Source organism: Salmo salar, chromosome 03, assembly GCF_965601325.2.
Source record: "Salmo salar chromosome 03, fSalSal1, whole genome shotgun sequence".
Lineage (NCBI taxonomy): Eukaryota > Metazoa > Chordata > Actinopteri > Salmoniformes > Salmonidae > Salmo > Salmo salar.
In genome coordinates this window covers 27,528,673-27,548,224 of record NC_138293.1, presented here as the reverse complement: position 1 = coordinate 27,548,224, position 19,552 = coordinate 27,528,673, and the positions used below count along the sequence as shown (strand labels likewise).

Genomic DNA, 19,552 nt, shown 5'->3' with positions numbered 1-19,552 from the left:
ATTCGGGACTGGCCCCACCCCCTCACCAAGAAGCAGGTATGCACGTTTGAGGGGTTGACTAGTTACTACCAGAGATTTGTTCCCCACTTTGCCTCCCTAGCCAGCCCCCTGACAGATCTGACCAGGTGCCATCTGCCCGCCCAGGTGACGTGGACCGAGGAGACGGAGAAAGCCTTCCAGGACCTAAAGGGAGCACTGTGTTCTGGACCCGTGCTGGTGACCCTGGACTTCTCCAAACCACTGGTGGTACAGACTGATGCGTCCGAAACAGGGGTGGGTGCCGTCCTATCACAGCTACAAGAAGTAGCTACAAGAACACCCAGTCATGTACATTAGCCGGAAGCTGTTGCTGCGGGAACAAAGATATTCCACTGTGGAGAAAGAATGTCAAGCAATAAAGTGGGCACTGGAGATGCTGAAATATTACTTATTGGGATGGCACTTCACCCTCGTAACGGACCACGCACCACTGGTTTGGATGTCATGGAATAAGGACAGTAACGCCTGGGTCACCCGCTGGTTCCTATCTTTACAGCCCTTTGCTTTCTCTGTCATCCACAGATCAGGTGCAGCCCATGGAAAGACCGATGCCCTCTCCAGGAGGGATGCTGGACCGCCCCTCCCTCCAGGTCGGAGCTGAGGGGGGGGGGGGGGGGGGGGGGGGTTGGCAGATGGTAGGGAGAGGTGAAGGGAGTGGTGATTGAAGGGAGATATTGGCTGTACGGATGTGGAATGCGAGTGGAGGAAGACAGCTGGCTCCACTCCTGGGCGTTATATGGACTTCCTGCCCCAACGAGGCAAGCCTGTGGATCATTGAGTGCTTGGGGATAAAAGAGGAAGTGGGCTGCACAAACAGGAAGAGAACTGAGAGGGAAACATGTGTATTGGAGAGTGTGAGAAGAGAGAATTATCTGTGTGATTACCCATTGTGACCTGGACTGTTTGATTACACCCAATGTGTACCGAACCGGTTTGGCTGAGGATCCGAGTTTTAGGATTACCCCTGGAGAAGGGAACAGACAACGAGAACGGATTGTGGTCTGTGAACTTGTTGCTGAATTCTCCCCTTTCCCACAGTGTGCAAATCTCCCTAATTAATTCCCCATTTGTATTCTAGTTGTGCTTCGTGTGCGTGTTTGGTTATTGAACTTGGTGACGTGGAAACCCCACACCCTTGAGCCTGCTACAGTATGTCAAGTGATAATGGAAAAACTTCACTTGTCCTCGTGAAAATTAGTTTATTAAATATTCTATAGCTATAATGTCATCAATCAAATCTAACTTATATATATATATATACACAGTATCTCACAAAAGTGAGTACACCCCTAAGTGAAAATATCCAAATTGGGCCCAAAGTGTCAATATTTTGTGTGGCCACCATCATTTTCCATCACTGCCTTAATTCTCTTGGGCATGGAGTTCACCAGAGCTTCACAGGTTGCCACTGGAGTCCTCTTCCACTCCTCCATGACGACATCACGGAGCTGGTGGATGTTAGAGACCTTGCACTCCTCCACCTTCCATTTGAGGATGCCCCACAGATGCTCAATAGGGTTTAGGTCTGGAGACATGCTTGGCCAGTCCATCACCTTTACCCTCAGCTTCTTTAGCAAGGCAGTGGTCGTCTTGGAGGTGTGTTTGGGGTCGTTATCATGTTGGAATACTGCCCTGAGGCCCAGTCTCCGAAAAGAGGGGATCATGCTCTGCTTCAGTATGTCACAGTACATGTTGGCATTCATGGTTCCCTCAATGAACTGTAGCTCCCCAGTGCCGGCAGCACTCATGCAGCCCCAGACCATGACACTCCCACCACCATGCTTGACTGTAGGCAAGACACACTTGTCTTTGTACTCCTCACCTGGTTGCCGCCACATACGCTTGACACTATCTGAACCAAACAAGTTTATCTTGGTCTCATCAGACCACAGGACATGGTTCCAGTAATCCATGTCCTTAGTCTGCTTGTCTTCAGCAAACTGTTTGCGGGCTTTCTTGTGCATCATTTTTAGAAGAGGCTTCCTTCCGGGACGACAGCCATGCAGACCAATTTGATGCAGTGTGTGGCATATGGTCTGAGCACTGACAGGCTGACCCCCCACCCCTTCAACCTCTGCAGCAATGCTGGCAGCACTCATACGTCTATTTCCCAAAGACAACCTCTGGATATGACGCTGAGCACGTGCACTCTGTTTCTTTGGTCGACCATGGCGAGGCCTGTTCTGAGTGGAACCTGTCCTGTTAAACCGCTGTATGGTCTTGGCCACCGTGCTGCAGCTCAGTTTCAGGGTCTTGGCAATCTTCTTATAGCCCAGACCATCTTTATGTAGAGCAACAATTATTTTTTTCAGATCCTCAGAGAGTTCTTTGCCATGAGGTGCCATGTTGAACTTCCAGTGACCAGTCAGTATGAGGGAGTGTGAGAGCGATGACACCAAATTTAACACACCTGCTCCCCCATTCACACCTGAGACCTTGTAACACTAACGAGTCACATGACACCGGGGAGGGAAAATGGCTAATTGGGCCCAATTTGGACATTTTCACTTAGGGGTGTACTCACTTTTGTTGCCAGCGGTTTAGACATTAATGGCTGTGTGTTGAGTTATTTTGAGGGGACAGCTAATTTACACTGTTATACAAGCTGTACACTCACTATTTTACATTGTAGCAAAGTGTCATTTCTTCAGTGTTGTCACATGAAAAGATATACTAAAATATTTACAAAAATGTGAGGGGTGTACTCACTTTTGTGAGATACTGTGTATATATATATATATATATATATATCACATTTCTTACAACAAATGCTTTTCAAGGTGTTCAAAGTCATGCATTGAAAGGCATGTGGCACTTAACATCCTTCCTGTTGGCAGGTCTCTATAAGTGATCAAGGGATTCCCTCTACCGCATGCAAATGCCCCCGTGGAGTTCATAAGTGTAGCCATGTGGCTGCATTGGCTATTTTAGCGGTTCACAATATCGGCTGTAGGGATGTGGAATGCGAGTGGAAGAAGACAGCTGTGCCCAATCAGGTGCAGTCAGTGAAGGACTTGTACCCGGCCGAAGACTATAACCCTCTACCCCTAGAGCCCACAGAGGAGGTTCTTCAGTGGCTAAGAAACCTACGGTCCCGTCGATGTTGATAGGGGCGTGCTCCCTCTGCTGTTTCCTAAAGTCCATGATCAGCTCCTTTGTTTTCATTTGCTAGTTAATGTTAACTCACTGTTCGTGTAGTTAGACTTGCTAGCTAACGTTAGGTCAACACCATGGCAAGGATAGTTGGTTAGCTAGCATGTCATCACTTATAAAAGTCTGACTACACGAATGGTGAGCTAATGTTAACTAGCTAGGTAGCTAAATATCGCCTGGTGGGCTAGCTAGTTATGCACCTTGGTTGGCTAGTTAACGTTTTTCTTTGAGGCGATGTTACCATGTTTTGTAAAATCTCAGGAGTAACATAGCTAGAGAAGAAAAAAAACGTAATTAAAAACAAATCGTATATTTTGGTTTTACTTCATTCACTACCCAGTAGGCAAAAGAACGCTGGAAATACATCTAAAATACCAGTTAGGTTCATTTTAGGTTCTGAATGAAAGGTGAAAAGACGTATTTTCCAGATGCTTAAATACATATTTTCCAGACATAGAAAATACATATTTTTGGGACATTGAAAATATGTATTTTCCAGACGTTGAATTTAGATTCATTACTGGTTCTGAATGAAAGAAAATATGTATTTTCCGGACTTTGAAAAGACGTTGTTTCCAGACGCACCTTTGGCAGCGATTACAGCCTCAAGTCTTCTTGAGTATGACGCTACAAGCTTGGCACATCTGTATTTGGGGAGTTTCTCCCATTCTTCTCTGCAGCTCTGTTTGGTTGGATGGGGAGCATCGCTGCACAGCTATTATTTTCAGGTCGGGTTCAAGTCCTGGCTCTGGCTGAGACTTGTCCTGAAGCCACTCCTGCGTTGTCTTGGCTGTGTGGGTTGTTGTCCTGTTGGAAGGTGATCCTTCGCCCCAGTCTGAGGTTGTGAGTGCTCTGGAGCAGGTTTTTTATCAAGTATCTCTCCGTATTTTGCCCTGTTCGTCTTTCCCTTGATCCTGCCTAGTCTCCCAGTCCCTGCCGCTGAAAAAACATCCCCACAGCATGATGCTGCCACCACCGTGCTTCACCATAGGGATGGTGCCAAGTTTCCTCCAGACGTGACGCTTGGCATTCAGGCCAAAGAGTTCAATCTTGGTTTCAACAGACCAGAGAATCTTGTTTTCATGGTCAGAGTCCTTTAGGTGTCTTTTGGCAAACTCCAAGCAGGCTGTCATGTGCCTTTTACTGAGGAGTGGCTTCCGTCTGGCCACTCTACTGTAAAGGCCTGATTGGTGGAATGCTGCAGAGATGGTTGTCCTTCTGGAAGGTTCTCCCATCTCCACAGAGGAACTCTGGAGCTCTGTCAGAGTGACCATCGGGTTCTTGGTCACCTCCCTTGCCAAGGTCCTTCTCCCCCGACTGCTCAGTTTGACCCAGGCAGCCAGCTATAGGAAGAGTCTTCGGTGGTTCCAAGCTTCTTCCGTTTAGGAATGATGGAGGCCACTGTGTTCTTGGGGACCTTCAATGCTGGAGACATTTTTTAGTACCCTTCCCCAGATCTATGCCTCAACACAATCCTGTTCAGGAGCTCTATGGACAATTCTTTCAACCTCATGGCTTGGTTTTTGCTCTGGCATGCGTTGCCAACTGTGGGACCTTTTAAAGACAGGTGTGTGCCTTTCCAAATCATGTCCAATCAATTGAATTTACCACAGGTGGACTCCAATCAAGTTGTAGAAACATCTCAAGGATGATCAATGAAAACAGGATGCACCTGAGCATAATTTCGAGTCACATAGCAAAGGGTCTGTATACTTATGTAAATAAGGTATTTCTGTTTGTTATTCTTAATACATTTGCCAAAAATTCAAAAAATAACTTTTTTGCTTTGTTATTATGGGGTATTGTGTTTAGATACACTAAAATTGATTTTCAAAAAATGTAAGGCTTTAACGTTAACCTTTTGGGAAAATGTCAAGGCGTCTGAACACTTTCCGAAAGCAATATATATACTGAATGTAGAAAACATTATGAACTCTCTTTCCATGACATAGACTGACCAGGTGAATCCAGGTGAAAGATGTGATCCATTATTGATGTCACTTGTTAAATCCACTTCAATCAGTGCATGGATTTTTAAGCCTTTAGACAATTGAGACATGGATTGTGTATGTGTGCCATTCAGAGGGTGAATGGGCAAGACAAAATATTGAAGTGCCTTTGAACGGGGTATGGTGGTAGGTGCCAGGCCAAATGGTTTGTGTCAAGAACTGCAACGCTGTTGGGTATTTTATGCTTATGCTCAACAGTATCCCGTGTGTATCATGAATTGTCCACCACCCAAATGACATCCAACTTGACACAACTGTGGGAAGCATTGGAGTCAACATGGGCCAGCATCCCTGTGGAACACTTTTGACACCTTGTAGTGTCAATATCCCGACAAATTGAGGCTGTTCTGTGAGCAAAAGTTGGGTACAACTCAATATAAGGAGGGTGTTCTAAATGTTTGTACACTCAGTGTATTCTCAATGAAGTAAACATCATATAACAAATTATTTTTCAATCCATTTAATATAGGAGACAGGAGCCAAAGATTGCAACATATATTATGTATTATTGCTTCCATCTGTCACAAACTTATGTTTTGTTATTATAAAAAAATGAAATTACAGCTTTAAAAGTGTCAGTGATGATGTTCAAAGTAGTCCAACCTGCAGAATAAACCAACAGAGCACTTCAACAACAATCACATTCTCAGTATCGGTTACATAAATATTTTTTACTTGCTATGACTGTGATATGTTGTTATTTATCTACCTTAGTTGAATGCACTGACTGTAAGTCGCTCTGGTCAAGAGCGTCTGCTGTATGACCAAAATGTAAATGGATATTATTCTAATGAGCTCCACCCCCAAACAAGTACACATTTGGTCTTCCCGGACCTGACCAAATATGAACAAATAATAGGCGTATAGGCAATGTTTCAGAAGCTTGAACAGCACAGTACAGTACGGCACAGTTCAGCACAGTAGAGTACAGTGTGGCACAGGGCAGTAGAGTTTTATTCAGCAAAGTAGGGTACAGTAAAGTTTAATTCAATAAAGTACAGTACAACTTCATTCAGTAGAGAAGAGTGCAGTACAGTAGAGTAGAGTACAGCAGAGTACAATAGAGTGCAGTACAGTTTAATTCAGTAGAGTACAGTTTAGTTCAGTAGAGTTGAGTACATTAGAGTAAAGTAGGGTACAATACAGTACAGTATACTGTACTATACTCTACTGTGCTCTACTGTACTGTACTGAACTATACTTTACTGTAGTGAACTCTACTTTGCTCTACTGTATTGTACTGTACTTTTCTTTACTGTACTGTAATACAGGGGCTCCCAAAATGTTTCACTCAGGCCCCCCTTCCAGCATTGGGGAACATCCTTCTTGTGTCCTGTTCATAACACAAACTGTTCACACCCACTTGTCGGCAGAGAGAACATTTTGCAGTTTTAAAGCTCATTTTGTAAATGAGTTTTACTTATTTTTTTTAAAACAATTTTCTACATTGTAGAATAATAGTGAAGACATCAAAACTGAAATAACACATATGGAATCATGTAGCAACCAAAAAAGTGTTAAACAAATCAAAATATGTTTTATATTTGAGATTCTTCAAAGTAGCCACCTTGATGACAGCTTTGCACACTCTGTCTATACAAATATGATTCAATTGACGCTTTATTGGTAGAACTTATCGATTTGAACACTGGTTGGTGATGTCAACGTGAAAGGTTATGAGGTTCATATGCTGATCCATTGAATGGTGGCTGGGAAAAAGATTATGAAATAGAAATTAATCTCATTTGTGGCAAGAATTAGCACAAATTCCTGTGCACATTTCCCATAAAATCCTCTTTTGTTAGTCGTTCAGTGCAGAGTTGCAGACACTCCGTGTTGTTCTCTCTAATGGGCCATTTAGGGGGGCCTAATGTCACGCTGATGAGAAATTGGTTTTGACCGAAACAGGATAACATATTTTATCTGAATGTTTGTAAAATAGCGTTGTTGTTTTTTTCTCGTAATGTCATTGCCTAGTAGTTGCTTGCATTGGAATGAGGATTAGAGTCATTTTATACTCTAGCTCCATGTTAGAAAACTCTACACAAACACAATTTCAACCACATTTCTAGTGATATCCAATTTCCAACAGTTAACTCAGATGTTTCCTTAATGTTAGATTGATTACTTATTTAGTGTAGACTCTATGTGGTTATCACATTTACCAGTAAGTTGTTAAAGATTTTTCCAAATGCAAGTACATTGCTTATCCAACAAACCCTGTTGTGGATTTGCAAAATGATTGCCTTAATTAGCTTGTAACTGTTGCAAAAGGCTTGTCAAGAACAATCTGGAACCTATATGGTGACCTTTTATCCCCTTCAGCACTAGAGAATGTGTCCGACTTAACTAGATATCTACTGTAAAGCGAAAGGAAAATGTCCCCATGAATGAGCTTTGTGTGGAGGATTTATTATAACAATCTTCACTTTCCTCCTATTTCTATTCTTCCTAAAAGACAAGGATCCGAGCATAATACATTACTTGTTAAAAAAGAACCGCATACATGCGGCTAGCACAATACGTTTCTAATACAATACATCTACAATTACGTCATGGAATGGCCATGACCACAGGTGTCAGTCAGAAAGGAGAAATGGTTTGCTGAAGGGTTTTTTCTGTCTAAATTGTTTTACTTTGGTGGAAGTGTTATATTTCTTCACACTGTTCTGGCTCCTGCTCTAGAACACGAGACAAGACTCAACAGAGGAATAAGGTGTGGAATACTTGATATACTATAGCTGAGCAAAAATCCTGTGGTTGTGAGTTTTGGGTGTGTGAGTTTGAGGAACTTGTGTCAACATTGGCACATTTTAATAGGTTGCTCATCATTATGGTTATTGTCAAGCTTAGTAGGGCCTTTTCAATGATTTTGTATACTTACGGATGGGGTGGAGGTAGGTCTAAGTGGTGATAAATCTGAACAATTTATATTTTGATATTGACCCTGATAATCAAATCAAAGTTTATTTGTCACGTGCGCCGAATACAACAGGTATTCACCTTACAGTGAAATGCTTACTTACAGGCTCTAACCAATAGTGCGAAAAAAAGGTGTGTGTGTGTGTGTGTGTGTGTGTGTGTGTGTGTGTGTGTGTGTGTGTGTGTGTGTGTGTGTGTGTGTGTGGGGGGGGGGGTAAGTAAAGAAATAAAACAACAGTAAAAAGACATTTGAAAATAAGAATAGCAAGGCTATAAACAGACACTGATTAGTCAGGCTTATTGAGGTAGTATGTACATGTAGATATGGTTAAAGTGACTATGCATACATGATGAACAGAGAGTAGTAGTAGCAATACACTTTATGTAAAAACAAATATCAAACACTGAACATGTTTCATACATTCGTACAGGCCAACTGAACATACACTTTTCTTTCTGCCGTATCTGTGGTTCAGGTGGGAGGCATCTTTCAGAGGAAGGTTAATCTTCACAGTTAATCTTCATTATTCTTGGCTTTATTGATTATGTCTATCCTGCCCACCTCACAATGGTCTTTTCCTTCACCTTGTGGAATTGCCAGCCACTTTTCTTCCCGGCAAAGAGTGGTTGCTATAGCAATAGACTGTTCGATCTAACCACAGATCCAAGTTTTGATTGATGAAAATAGTACCTCAGTGTCTCCTCTCTTAACTGCAGTTGGCTTGGACGAATGGTTCTAAAGATTCACTTGCTCGTAAAAGGACAATATGAGGATGAAATGAGAAAGGAATAGCTTGAGAGAGTATAGAAGCAGTTGATCTGCATCCCGAATACCTAAGGACTACTGCCTTTTCTAGTTAAATAAAGGTTAAATAAAATAAATAAATAAAATAAAATTGAGACATGAATAAAATTGAGACATGAGTGGTAAGGATCTCTTTACAAATAACACCGTACAAGGCAATGTCCTAAATGACTCTACCTGTAAGTGAATAATGCCTAAAAAACAAGCAGAATGGTGTGTTACTCAGAGGTTACCATTAATTCGGAACAATATTATTATCCTGCTAAGTAATGAGATTGTGAAATAATGGACACCATGGGCCAACCCAGACATCACATCAGACCCAGGTTGCATCCCAAATGGAACCCTATTCATTTTATAGTGCTCTACTATGGAATAGGGTGCCATTTAGGACCCCCAGAACAGAACAGATGTAGACTGACCTCTGGAAGACTATTCTCTCAAGTTGTTCCACTAATTGAAAAGAACGTCTGGGATTTCTAGTTGACACAAATGACTCTAAGCCTCTTTATTGCCTAGGAAAAAGACTCAGCATGTTTGCAACAGCTTAACCTTTCTGTCTCCCTGTAGGTAATTTAGCACTTAAGTGCAAATTATAGACAATAGTCAACTATTTATGGAGAAATGGTTGATTAGATGTTTGAGGCTGGAGATGCCAGTGTCAATCTACTAACGCAGAATAATGTATTAAGGTTATTGAGGATATTCAAGTACTTGCACTTTCATTTGGATACAGGATTATGGTAAGTGAAGGAAGGAAAAAAACAATATGGAAACAGCTTAACATTTTTGACATGCTAATAAGGGTTACGGACACTGTGGAATTCTACCGTTAACTAAAAGAAAACATAAAGTAGTTTCAAAACATGATTAGATGATTTCTGATGAATTACCATGAAATTTCAAGGATAGGCCTACTTTTTTAATTTCACAGTTTGTTGTGGCTGTTGGACAGCATTGTTCTGTGTGTGGTGCTACATGGTGCGCATTCGTTCTGTTAAACTGGAGGTGCTCATTTTCATCCTGGTCCATGATGGATACATGTGACCAGCAGCAATGGAAAGGAGCACTGCATACACAGATATGTCACTTTTGTAAATCTACAACTGGGTTTGTTGGATAAGCAGTGTACTGTTCACAGGACTGGACGATTATATAGTAGTTCCATTTGGGTTGTAGTCTGTTCCTAAATTGTATTTTCACCCAGTTGGAGCTGCTTTGTACAAGGCCAGCTATGGAGAGCCCACATCTAAGTGAGTCTTTGTATGTCTCTTCTGCCCAAAAAACCAACTACGGTACAGACAAACCTACTGTAGTAGACCTACGGTATGCCAATCACAGTTTTTCATTTTACATTTTTTTCTATAGACATTAGGCCGGCCCATGGTCACATTGAAAATGTAATCCAATCTTTAGAGCAACATGCATATGGGGATTATATACAGTATTTTCTTATGTTTGTAGTATTCTGTTTTGTTATATGAAGCTATACTTAATTGGTAGGTTGAAAGAATACTGTGTCCTGAGGTACCCTAGGACTTGAGGGGAAGTCTAGTTTGCCGCAAACAGCCTTTAAATCACACACTTACTCAAGAAATGTTCAATCTGCAAATTGGCCTCTCTCTTTTATTTATTTATCCATCTTTAATCGAGAGTAGTATTCTGTCTGAGCATTGGGGGTGATGTCATTTGTTTTTTAAGAGTGCCAGTGGCGAAGAGTATGGCTTACCTCATGCTAAAAGACTAATTCAAGGTAGACATGGTAGGTTTTTGAGCTCGAATGACTAAGCAAACTGTCTGTGTAAGTCTGATGTCATGGTATAAGGGAAAGGTTTCCAACCATTCTATTGATTCCATAGGCACAATCCAACCTAGAATACTTGAGATCCTTACACTCAATTCTTACATGTATTCTATTTTCTTCGACCTTTGTCCCATGTGTTTTTATGTACCACCACCAGTATACTAAAGAGACTGTCCTCATTTGAAAATGTTACTGATTGAGTACTTGAGTCCTTCTAAGACTCTTAACATAGTTTGAGGATCAGGATGAGGATCAATGTTGTTTTTAATCTGAACATTTTAACAATTCATTCCTGAATTCTGCTTCTTGATGACTCAAATGATGTCCTTTACAAATGAATAAAACATAAACACCATATAATTGAGAGATGGCCTACTGAGATATAACAGCTTGTTATTTACTCTGTGTTTCGATAATGCAAAGCTTCTCTGCTATTGGATATTGTTTTCCTATTAATTAACATATCTAGGCCATATGGTTAAAAAATCACAACATGGACTTAAAATTAACCTTACAAATAGCAATGTTGGGCGATTTGGAAAGCCATAGTCAGTCAATAAATAATATAATAATACTCGTAGGAAAAGTGTTCATCTTTAGCTCACGATCTGTGGATACTATACGATTAGAAAGGTTAAAAAATTATGTAAAACATCACAGCACAATTGAAAAATATATGGCACATGGAAACCAAACGAGGGTAGTCTATGGTGATAGGTGGGATGGGCTGAGAGTGGCTGAGGGTTGGGATTAAAGAGCTTATGTTTAGTAATGTATTGTTGTAATGTGACTGCTTAATATAAAAGTACCATGTACATTTGAAGTCGGAAGTTTACATACACTTAGGTTGGAGTCATTAAAATTAGTTTTTCAACCACTCCACAAATTTCTTGTTAACAAACTATAGTTTTGGCAAGTCAGTTAAGACATCTACTTTGTGCATGACACAAGTAATTTTTCCAACAATTGTTTACAGACAGATTATTTCACTTATAATTCACTGTATCACAATTCCAGTGGGTCAGACGTTTACATACACTAAGTTGACTGTGCCTTTAAACAGCTTGGAAAATTCCATAAATGATGTCATGGCTTTAGAAGCTTCTAATAGGCTAATTGACATGATTTGAGTCAATTGGAGGTGTACCTGTGAATGTATTTCAAGGCCTACCTTCAAACTCATGGGAAAATCAAAAGAAATCAGCCAAGACCTTAGAAAAACATTTGTGGACCTCCACAAGTCTGGTTCATCCTTGGGAGCAATTTCCAAACACCTGAAGGTACCACGTTCATCTGTACAAACAATAGTACGCAAGTATAAACACCACATGGGACCATGCAGCCGTCATACCGTTCAGGAAGGAGACGCGTTCTGTCTCCTAGAGATGAACGTACTTTGGTGCGAAAAGTGCAAATCAATCCCAGAACAACAGCAAAGGACTTTGTGAAGATGCTGGAGGAAACAGGTACAAAAGTGTCTATATCCATAGTAAAACGAGTCCTATATCAACATAACCTGAAAGACCGCTCAGCAAGGAAGAAGCCACTGCTCCAAAACCACCATAAAAAAGCCAGACTACGGTTTGCAACTGCACATGGGGACAAAGATCGTACTTTTTGGACAAATGTCCTCTGGTCTGGTAAAACAAAAATAGAACTGTTAGGCCATAATGACTCATTATGTTTGAAGGAAAAAGGGGGAGGTTTGCAAGCCAAAGAACACCATCCCAACCGTGAAGCACGGGGGTGGCAGCATCATGTTGTGGGGGTGCTTTGCTGCAGGAGGGACTGGAGCACTTCACAAAATAGATGGCATCATGAGGATGGAAAATTATGTGGATATATTGAAGCAACATCTCAAGACATCAGTCAGGAAGTTAAAGCTTGGTTGCAAATGGATCTTCCAAATGGACAATGACCCCAAGCATACTTCCAAAGTTGTGGCAAAATGTCTTAAGGACAACAAAGTCAAGGTGTTGGAGTGGCCATCAAAAAGCCCTGACCTCAATCCCATACCTGACTCAGTTACACCAGCTCTGTTAGGAGGAATGGGCCAAAATTCCCCCAACTTATTGTGGGAAGCTTGTGGAAGGCTACCCGAAACGTTTGACCCAAGTTAAACAATTTAAAGGCAATGGTACCAAATACTAAATGAATGTATGTAAACTTCTGACCCGCTGGGAATGTGATGAAAGAAATAAAAGCTGAAATAAATAATTCTCTCTACTATTATTCTGACATTTCACATTCTTAAAATAAAGTGGGGATCCTAACTGACCTAAGAAAGGGAATTTTTACTATGATTAAATGTCAGGAATTGTGAAAAACTGAGTTTAAATGTATTTGGCTAAGGTGTATGTAAACTTCCGACTTCAACTGTATGTAAAATGTGTATGCAAAATATGTATGTAAAATGAATATATAAAATGTATGTCGATGTAGCAAAAAAGCTCTAAAAAAACGAAAATATATTTGTCCTCTGAAGAGGGGTTAATAATTATATATATTTTTTATTTAAAAAATGACATATGTAGGCCTAGTTGTCAGTGTTTCCACAGCATTAAGTTAGCTATGGTGCTGCACCACAAAAAAATCATTGCCCCCACAGTTTTTTTAACATCATAGTACACTAGTATGTGGACACCCCTTCAAATTAGTGGATTTGGCTATTTCAGCCACACCTGTTTCTGGCAGGTGTATAAAATTGAGCCATGCAATCTCCATAGACAAACATTGGAAGTAGAATGGCTCATACTGAAGAGCTAAGTGACTTTCAACGTGGCACCGTCATAGGATGCCACCTTCCCAACAAGTCAGTTCATCAACTTTCTTCCCTGCTAGAGCTGCCTCGGTGTGCTGAAGCATGTAGCACATAAAAATTGTCTGTCCTCAGCTGCAACACTCACTACCGAGTTCCAAACTACCTTTGGAAGCAACACCAGCACAAGAACTGCTCGTCAGGAGCTTCGTGAAATGGGTTTCCATGGTCAAGCTGCTGCACACAAGCCTAAGATCCCCATGCGCAATGCCAAGCTTCAGCTGGAGTGGTGTAAAGTTTGCCATCATTGGAGCAGTGGAATCGCATTCACCATCTGGCAGTCCGACGGACAAATCTGGGTTTGGCAGATGCCAGGAGAACGCTAGCTGCCTTAATGCATAGTGCCAACTGTAAATGTTGGTGGAGGATTGGTGGAGGAGGAATAATGCTCTGGAGCTGATTTTCATGGTTCGGGCAAGGCCCCTTTGTTACAGTGAAGGGAAATCTTTAACGCTACAGCATACATTGACATTCTAGACGATTCTGTGCTTCCAACTTTGTGGCAACAGTTTGGAGAAGGCCCTTTCCTGTTTCAGCATGACAATGCCCCTGTGCACAAAGAGATGTCCATATAGAAATGGTTTGTCGAGATCAGTGTGGAAGATATTGACTGGCCTGCACAGAGCCCTGACCTCCACCCCTTCGAACACCTTTGGGATGAATTGGAACGCTGATTGCGAGCCAGGCCTGGGTTCATGACTTTAGTACAAAATGTGGTTAAGCAAGGTGAATACATATTAATGCCAGAGTAATACAGGTAGCAATGCTTCCTCTAGAAAACACATTTTGTACTAAAGTCATGAACACATCCCACTGGGCACAGACATCAATTCAACATCTATTCCACGTTGGTTCAATGTAATTTCATTGAACCAGTGCAAACCAGGACCGAATTCAACTTGGGGACAAGAAACCTTCTGAAATGTCAACCACATACATCTGATCACAGAAATCCCATTCACTTGTTTTACTGTCACACTGGAATTAGTAGCTATTGTTGGTGGAAGGGCAGTTGCTGACCCATAAAGTTCAGCTGGCCCTACAGATGCTTGCCATTGGAAGACTGGCGGTGATAGGCACAGAAGTCCAGAGGCAGAGAGGGAAACTCTGGGAGATTGCAATAAACTCTCCTACATGTTAATCCCCATTGAGGGGATTAACATGTAATGCACTACTTTTGACGACTGTGTCCCTCACTTCACATCCTCCTTAGTTAATGTATTCTGACCTGCATATGCTCTCTGTGCAACTAACCTGCATCGAAATGACTATGCAGACCATAGTGGCAGACTTTTAACTGTAGGCGTAAGAGGCAATTGCCCCAGGCATCACATCATCAACGGGATTCGTGAGCCGGGCATTATAATGAAAACATACCAGTAATATATTTTTTAAATAATGTATGCGCTTGAGGCTCCTTTCGAGCGTCCCACCCCCCAATCATTTCTTTCAATATGAATTTAATCCAAGTGTATCTCATAATAATACAAAAAAAGTGTCATTAATTAGGAATTCATGTTAAGTGGCCTATTGACACTGTCAACCCTGCTATTTGAATAGCATGGAGCAAAAACGGGTTGTCAAGTGGAGCCAATCAGGTTCTTTACTTCACATACATTGATGAGCTATCGTAATGTAGAGCACTAGAGCAGAATGAAGCCAAGTCATTCACGCGTCTGGACCGGAGTCTGGCTACGGCTATCCACCGGCGAACAGCGATTTCTGAAGCAGCAGCAGCACAGCTCCAATGTGCTCTGAGCGCAGCGACATAACAATATAACTGTCATTACGGCACCTGCTTCAGTAGAGGGTCGTTTGATATCCTCCTTCTAGAGTAGAGAGAGAGAAACGAGGAAACGGATACAGGGTAGAGAGGGAGATACTCCGAGATAAGCGAGAGGATAGAGTCAGCCTACACCATAGGAACCTAAAGACAATTAATCCAATGGACATGATGCTGATGTCGATAAGACTTGCGCTTGTGGGCTTCATCTGCCTGTCTTTAGTATCCGCTGGTTTCGCCTGTGGTCCAGGTAGGGGATATGGAAAACGAAGACATCCGAAAAAACTGAAGCCTTTGGCTTACAAGCAGTTCATTCCCAACGTGGCAGAGAAGACCCTTGGGGCCAGTGGCAAATACGAAGGGAAGATCACAAGGAACTCTGAAAGATTTAAAGACCTGACACCAAACTACAATCCTGACATTATTTTCAAAGATGAGGAAAACACTAATGCTGACAGACTTATGACACAGGTGGGGATAGTAAGACGTATAGTGAGATACTGAGAAAGCGCATGGAGATGCATCTTGTGAGTCCTGAGTGATCATTTGGCACGAGAATAATGAATGACAGCTCAGTTTGAAGTGGCAGTTGTTAAACATCGATGAATGGCATTTATGGTTACTATGCAAACCTATGTAGGCTATGATATAGTTGAAGCAATTTCAAACTATCTATGCACCATGTCGTACTATTTCTATCTATGGACAGTTCTACTATGTATGTCTCCAGTTGGGCTTATCCGAGCATGAACATTAAGACGTCGTTATGGATGCTCTGCGCACGACTGCTACAACTCATTAAAGGGGTTGGTTCTAGACGGTTAATGTTAGGCTATGATACACTTGTACTATAGACTACCCCCCTCCCATCCCTCTCTCAGTCGTTCAGTAAGTCTATGATCTATCAATAACAAGTGATCATTTCAGCTGGACCCATAACAATAGGCATTAACAATAGCCTACATCTCTGTCTCTGTTGATCTGTCTGTCTCTGCGTGAATATCGCTCTCTTTCTTTATTTCTCTCTCTGTCACTTACACACACAGACGCAGAAAGAGAGAGAGAGTGATTCCTTCTGAAGTTGACTCTGCTATTTAAACTTAATTCTGATGTGTAGATGGTTCAACTGATTGCAGTTGATGTAATAGTAGATGTCATTTGTAATTATATCCTAAACAGTTACGTTATGTATTGCCTGTGGATCTATGCTTAATTTGCATAGTTCGGAGGCAGGAGCCCAAGCCCTACATAGAAACAACTTTTTCCTCTAATTATGACTTGGTCAAATCTGACTGAACAATAGCCTACTTTTTAGTACCACTCAGTTATCGACCGAAAGTGGCTTGGGATTTGTATGTTTTAATTTGACCGATGACAGCCGCAGGGTCTCTGGGGCGGTCAGTTGCATTTGATGCTCGTTCAAGCGTGCAATGAAAGTTATGCAACCTCTACATATATCTATGAGCCACACACATATGATAAGAATCATAAAAAATAATGTTACATTTTTTTCTGACCTCAAAGGCCGTGCCTTTCAAATCGAAAACTTAATCAACAGGTGCTTCTATATACGACTGTCTTCACCCTGTCTCGTACATGCTATAGACCGATATTGAGTGTGTGAGTCTGTGCGTGTGTGAGACCCTCCTGTTTAACCCCTTGTGTTTCCTGATATCTCAATTATCTTTCTCTCCTTTTCAGAGATGTAAGGACAAACTGAACTCGTTGGCTATTTCAGTCATGAATCAGTGGCCGGGAGTGAAGCTGCGGGTGACAGAAGGCTGGGACGAGGATGGACACCATTTCGAGGAATCTTTACACTATGAAGGAAGGGCTGTGGATATCACCACCTCTGACAGAGATAAAAACAAGTATGGAATGTTATCCCGGCTCGCGGTGGAGGCGGGATTCGACTGGGTCAATTATGAATCCAAAGCCCATATTCATTGTTCTGTGAAAGCAGGTAAATAACAAATGAACAAATAATAATCAATAATAATAATACTGGTATGTACATTTCAAATGTTGTCCAAAAAAATGTCAACATTATTTCCACAACCGTTCATGAACTGTTTATTTCATACGTGGTACGTAGCTATGCCAAGAAAACAATTTATTCGTTAGGATTTGTGTTCGATAGGCCTATGTATGTGCCATATTGTTACAAAGTTATAAGACAATGCCTGTGACTCATGTTGCTATGTAGCCGATCAACTGCTATACCCCATTTTTTAGAGCAGTAGGTCATTCGGTTTACATTTATAATTGTATATGGCAATAGTGACTTGGTCCAAATTCTGTATTATTTAATTCTATTTATTCTCTGCTCTTCTCTAGAAAACTCAGTTGCTGCCAAATCGGGTGGCTGCTTCCCAGGATCCGCCTCAGTTCTTCTCGAGGATGGTCAGAGCAAGCTGGTAAAGGAACTGGAGGTGGGCGACAAAGTGTTAGCTGCAGACAAAGAAGGACATATTGTATCTAGCGATTTCCTTATGTTCATGGACAGAGATCCAGTAACAAGTCGAGAATTTTATGTTTTTGAAACGGAGAAGCCCAACAGAAAGTTAAGACTGACGCCGGCACACCTTGTCTTCGTCACCAATAACGTTACAGATGGCGATATGACTGCAGTGTTTGCCAGTAATGTAAAACCTGGGCAACAGGTGTTTGTCGTGGACGAGGCACTAGACCACCTAAAGGCAGTCACTGTGGAAAGGATTTACGTGGAAGAATACGAGGGATCGTATGCCCCAGTGACTTCACAAGGAACCATCATAGTTGACCATGTTTTGGCGAGCTGTTACGCGGTAATCGAGGACCACAAATGGGCGCACTGGGCCTTTGCACCAGTCCGGTTGGGTCACTCGTTGATGTCTTTGACAGGTCTAGTCAAAGAGCGCGAGGAAATCCCTCAGAGAGATGGAATAGACTGGTACTCAGACATTCTATACCACATAGGGACATTTCTGCTGGACAGAAACTCCTTTCATCCTCTTGGAATGTCACAAAGTTGAGACCATTTCAAAGACACATATGAATGTTCTTAAAGATGGAAATACTTCTGGGCACTGGAGCCATACATGTATATTCTTATTTATTCTCTTATGTATTCCTCTTATCATGAGCCAGTCGAATTTATTCGTCTAGAATAGTGTGAACAATCTGTGAAAAATGTATTTCTAAACATATTTTTTTTTGATGATTGTTTAATGTTAAGTATTGCCTCAATAAATTATATTTGTGTACATGTAGCTTGTATGTCAGCCTGAACAAATACATTCTCACATTTCGTTTACCAAAATCGACAATACATAGTTTAGCAACAGGGAAATTAGTTATCCTATGAAATAAGTGCCTTTATGTCTGTAAATGCATAAATGCTCAAGCCTACCGAAAACTATTAGTCGAATTCAAAAAGTGCAATAAAACTTTGTAAATCGTTGGTATAATAGTCTACAGTAGGCTAATTTTGCCAAATACCTTTCAGATGAAGCATTGTTTAAAAATCAGTATTTCTATATGCATAGCTCAACTTGTGTCCCCTCAGAGTTATTTCGTACTATCAGAAATATGCCTGCTGATTCTAAATCAATCCATGGAGCAACTGGAGCCTCTGGTGGCCATGAACTGATCTGATCAAAGCTACCACTTTGACCCTGCAAGAAAACACCTGTTCGATGTAGGCCTACTGATATTATAATATTCTCAGTTCTTTTATTGGTCCTTCAAAATGGCTTTCAAATTCTGAATGAATAAAGTTAATTAATAAATGAATGAGAGAATGCATCAGGGAGCCCATAGCCCAACCTAACAGGTTGACTCGATTTTCTTAAATTGGTCAGGTTACGAAGTCAAGAAAACCGCTGCCCTAGAGTGCTAGACTTGGCTACATTGCCTAACCAGTCATGGTAATATTATGATGCTCACAATAACACTGCTCCCTTTTGACACACTTGGCAGTTGGTCAAACAGATGTCATGTTAAGAACTGAATCACACAACTTAATCAATAATTGCTTAGTCTATTATCATCAACCCTGACCTCCAACATGCTTTGCAAAACTAATGGCAGACATTTTCTTACAGCTCCCATGTTGTATTTGTAAATCATCACTGTATGTCTAATAAATCACTGTGTGTGTTTATTTCATTAAAAGAACTCCAAATATATATATTTTTATCATTTATTTCCCTGATCCTCCTTATGCCATTGAAATGCT

At 41.3% G+C, this 19,552-nt stretch overlaps 1 protein-coding gene across 1 annotated transcript; it reads left to right on the top strand.

Annotated features, from left to right (window-relative positions):
- Positions 1-15,262: 15,262 nt before the first annotated feature.
- Positions 15,263-18,358, top strand: LOC106599328 (tiggy-winkle hedgehog protein-like). The gene is made up of 3 exons (XM_014190502.3): positions 15,263-15,804; positions 17,035-17,296; positions 17,671-18,358. The coding sequence occupies exons 1-3, from the start codon at positions 15,496-15,498 to the stop codon at positions 18,345-18,347; spliced, it is 1,248 nt and encodes a 415-aa protein (XP_014045977.1). The 5' UTR covers positions 15,263-15,495; the 3' UTR covers positions 18,348-18,358.
- Positions 18,359-19,552: the final 1,194 nt, after the last annotated feature.

Bases quoted from the DNA above. Each gene is read 5' to 3' on its own strand.
- LOC106599328 (XM_014190502.3), top strand. From the start codon at position 15,496: ATGGACATGATGCTGATGTCGATAAGACTTGCGCTTGTGGGCTTCATC. The intron at 15,805-17,034 runs GTGGGGATAGTA...TCTCCTTTTCAG, and splicing joins CTGACAGACTTATGACACAG to AGATGTAAGGACAAACTGAA. The intron at 17,297-17,670 runs GTAAATAACAAA...GCTCTTCTCTAG, and splicing joins TCATTGTTCTGTGAAAGCAG to AAAACTCAGTTGCTGCCAAA.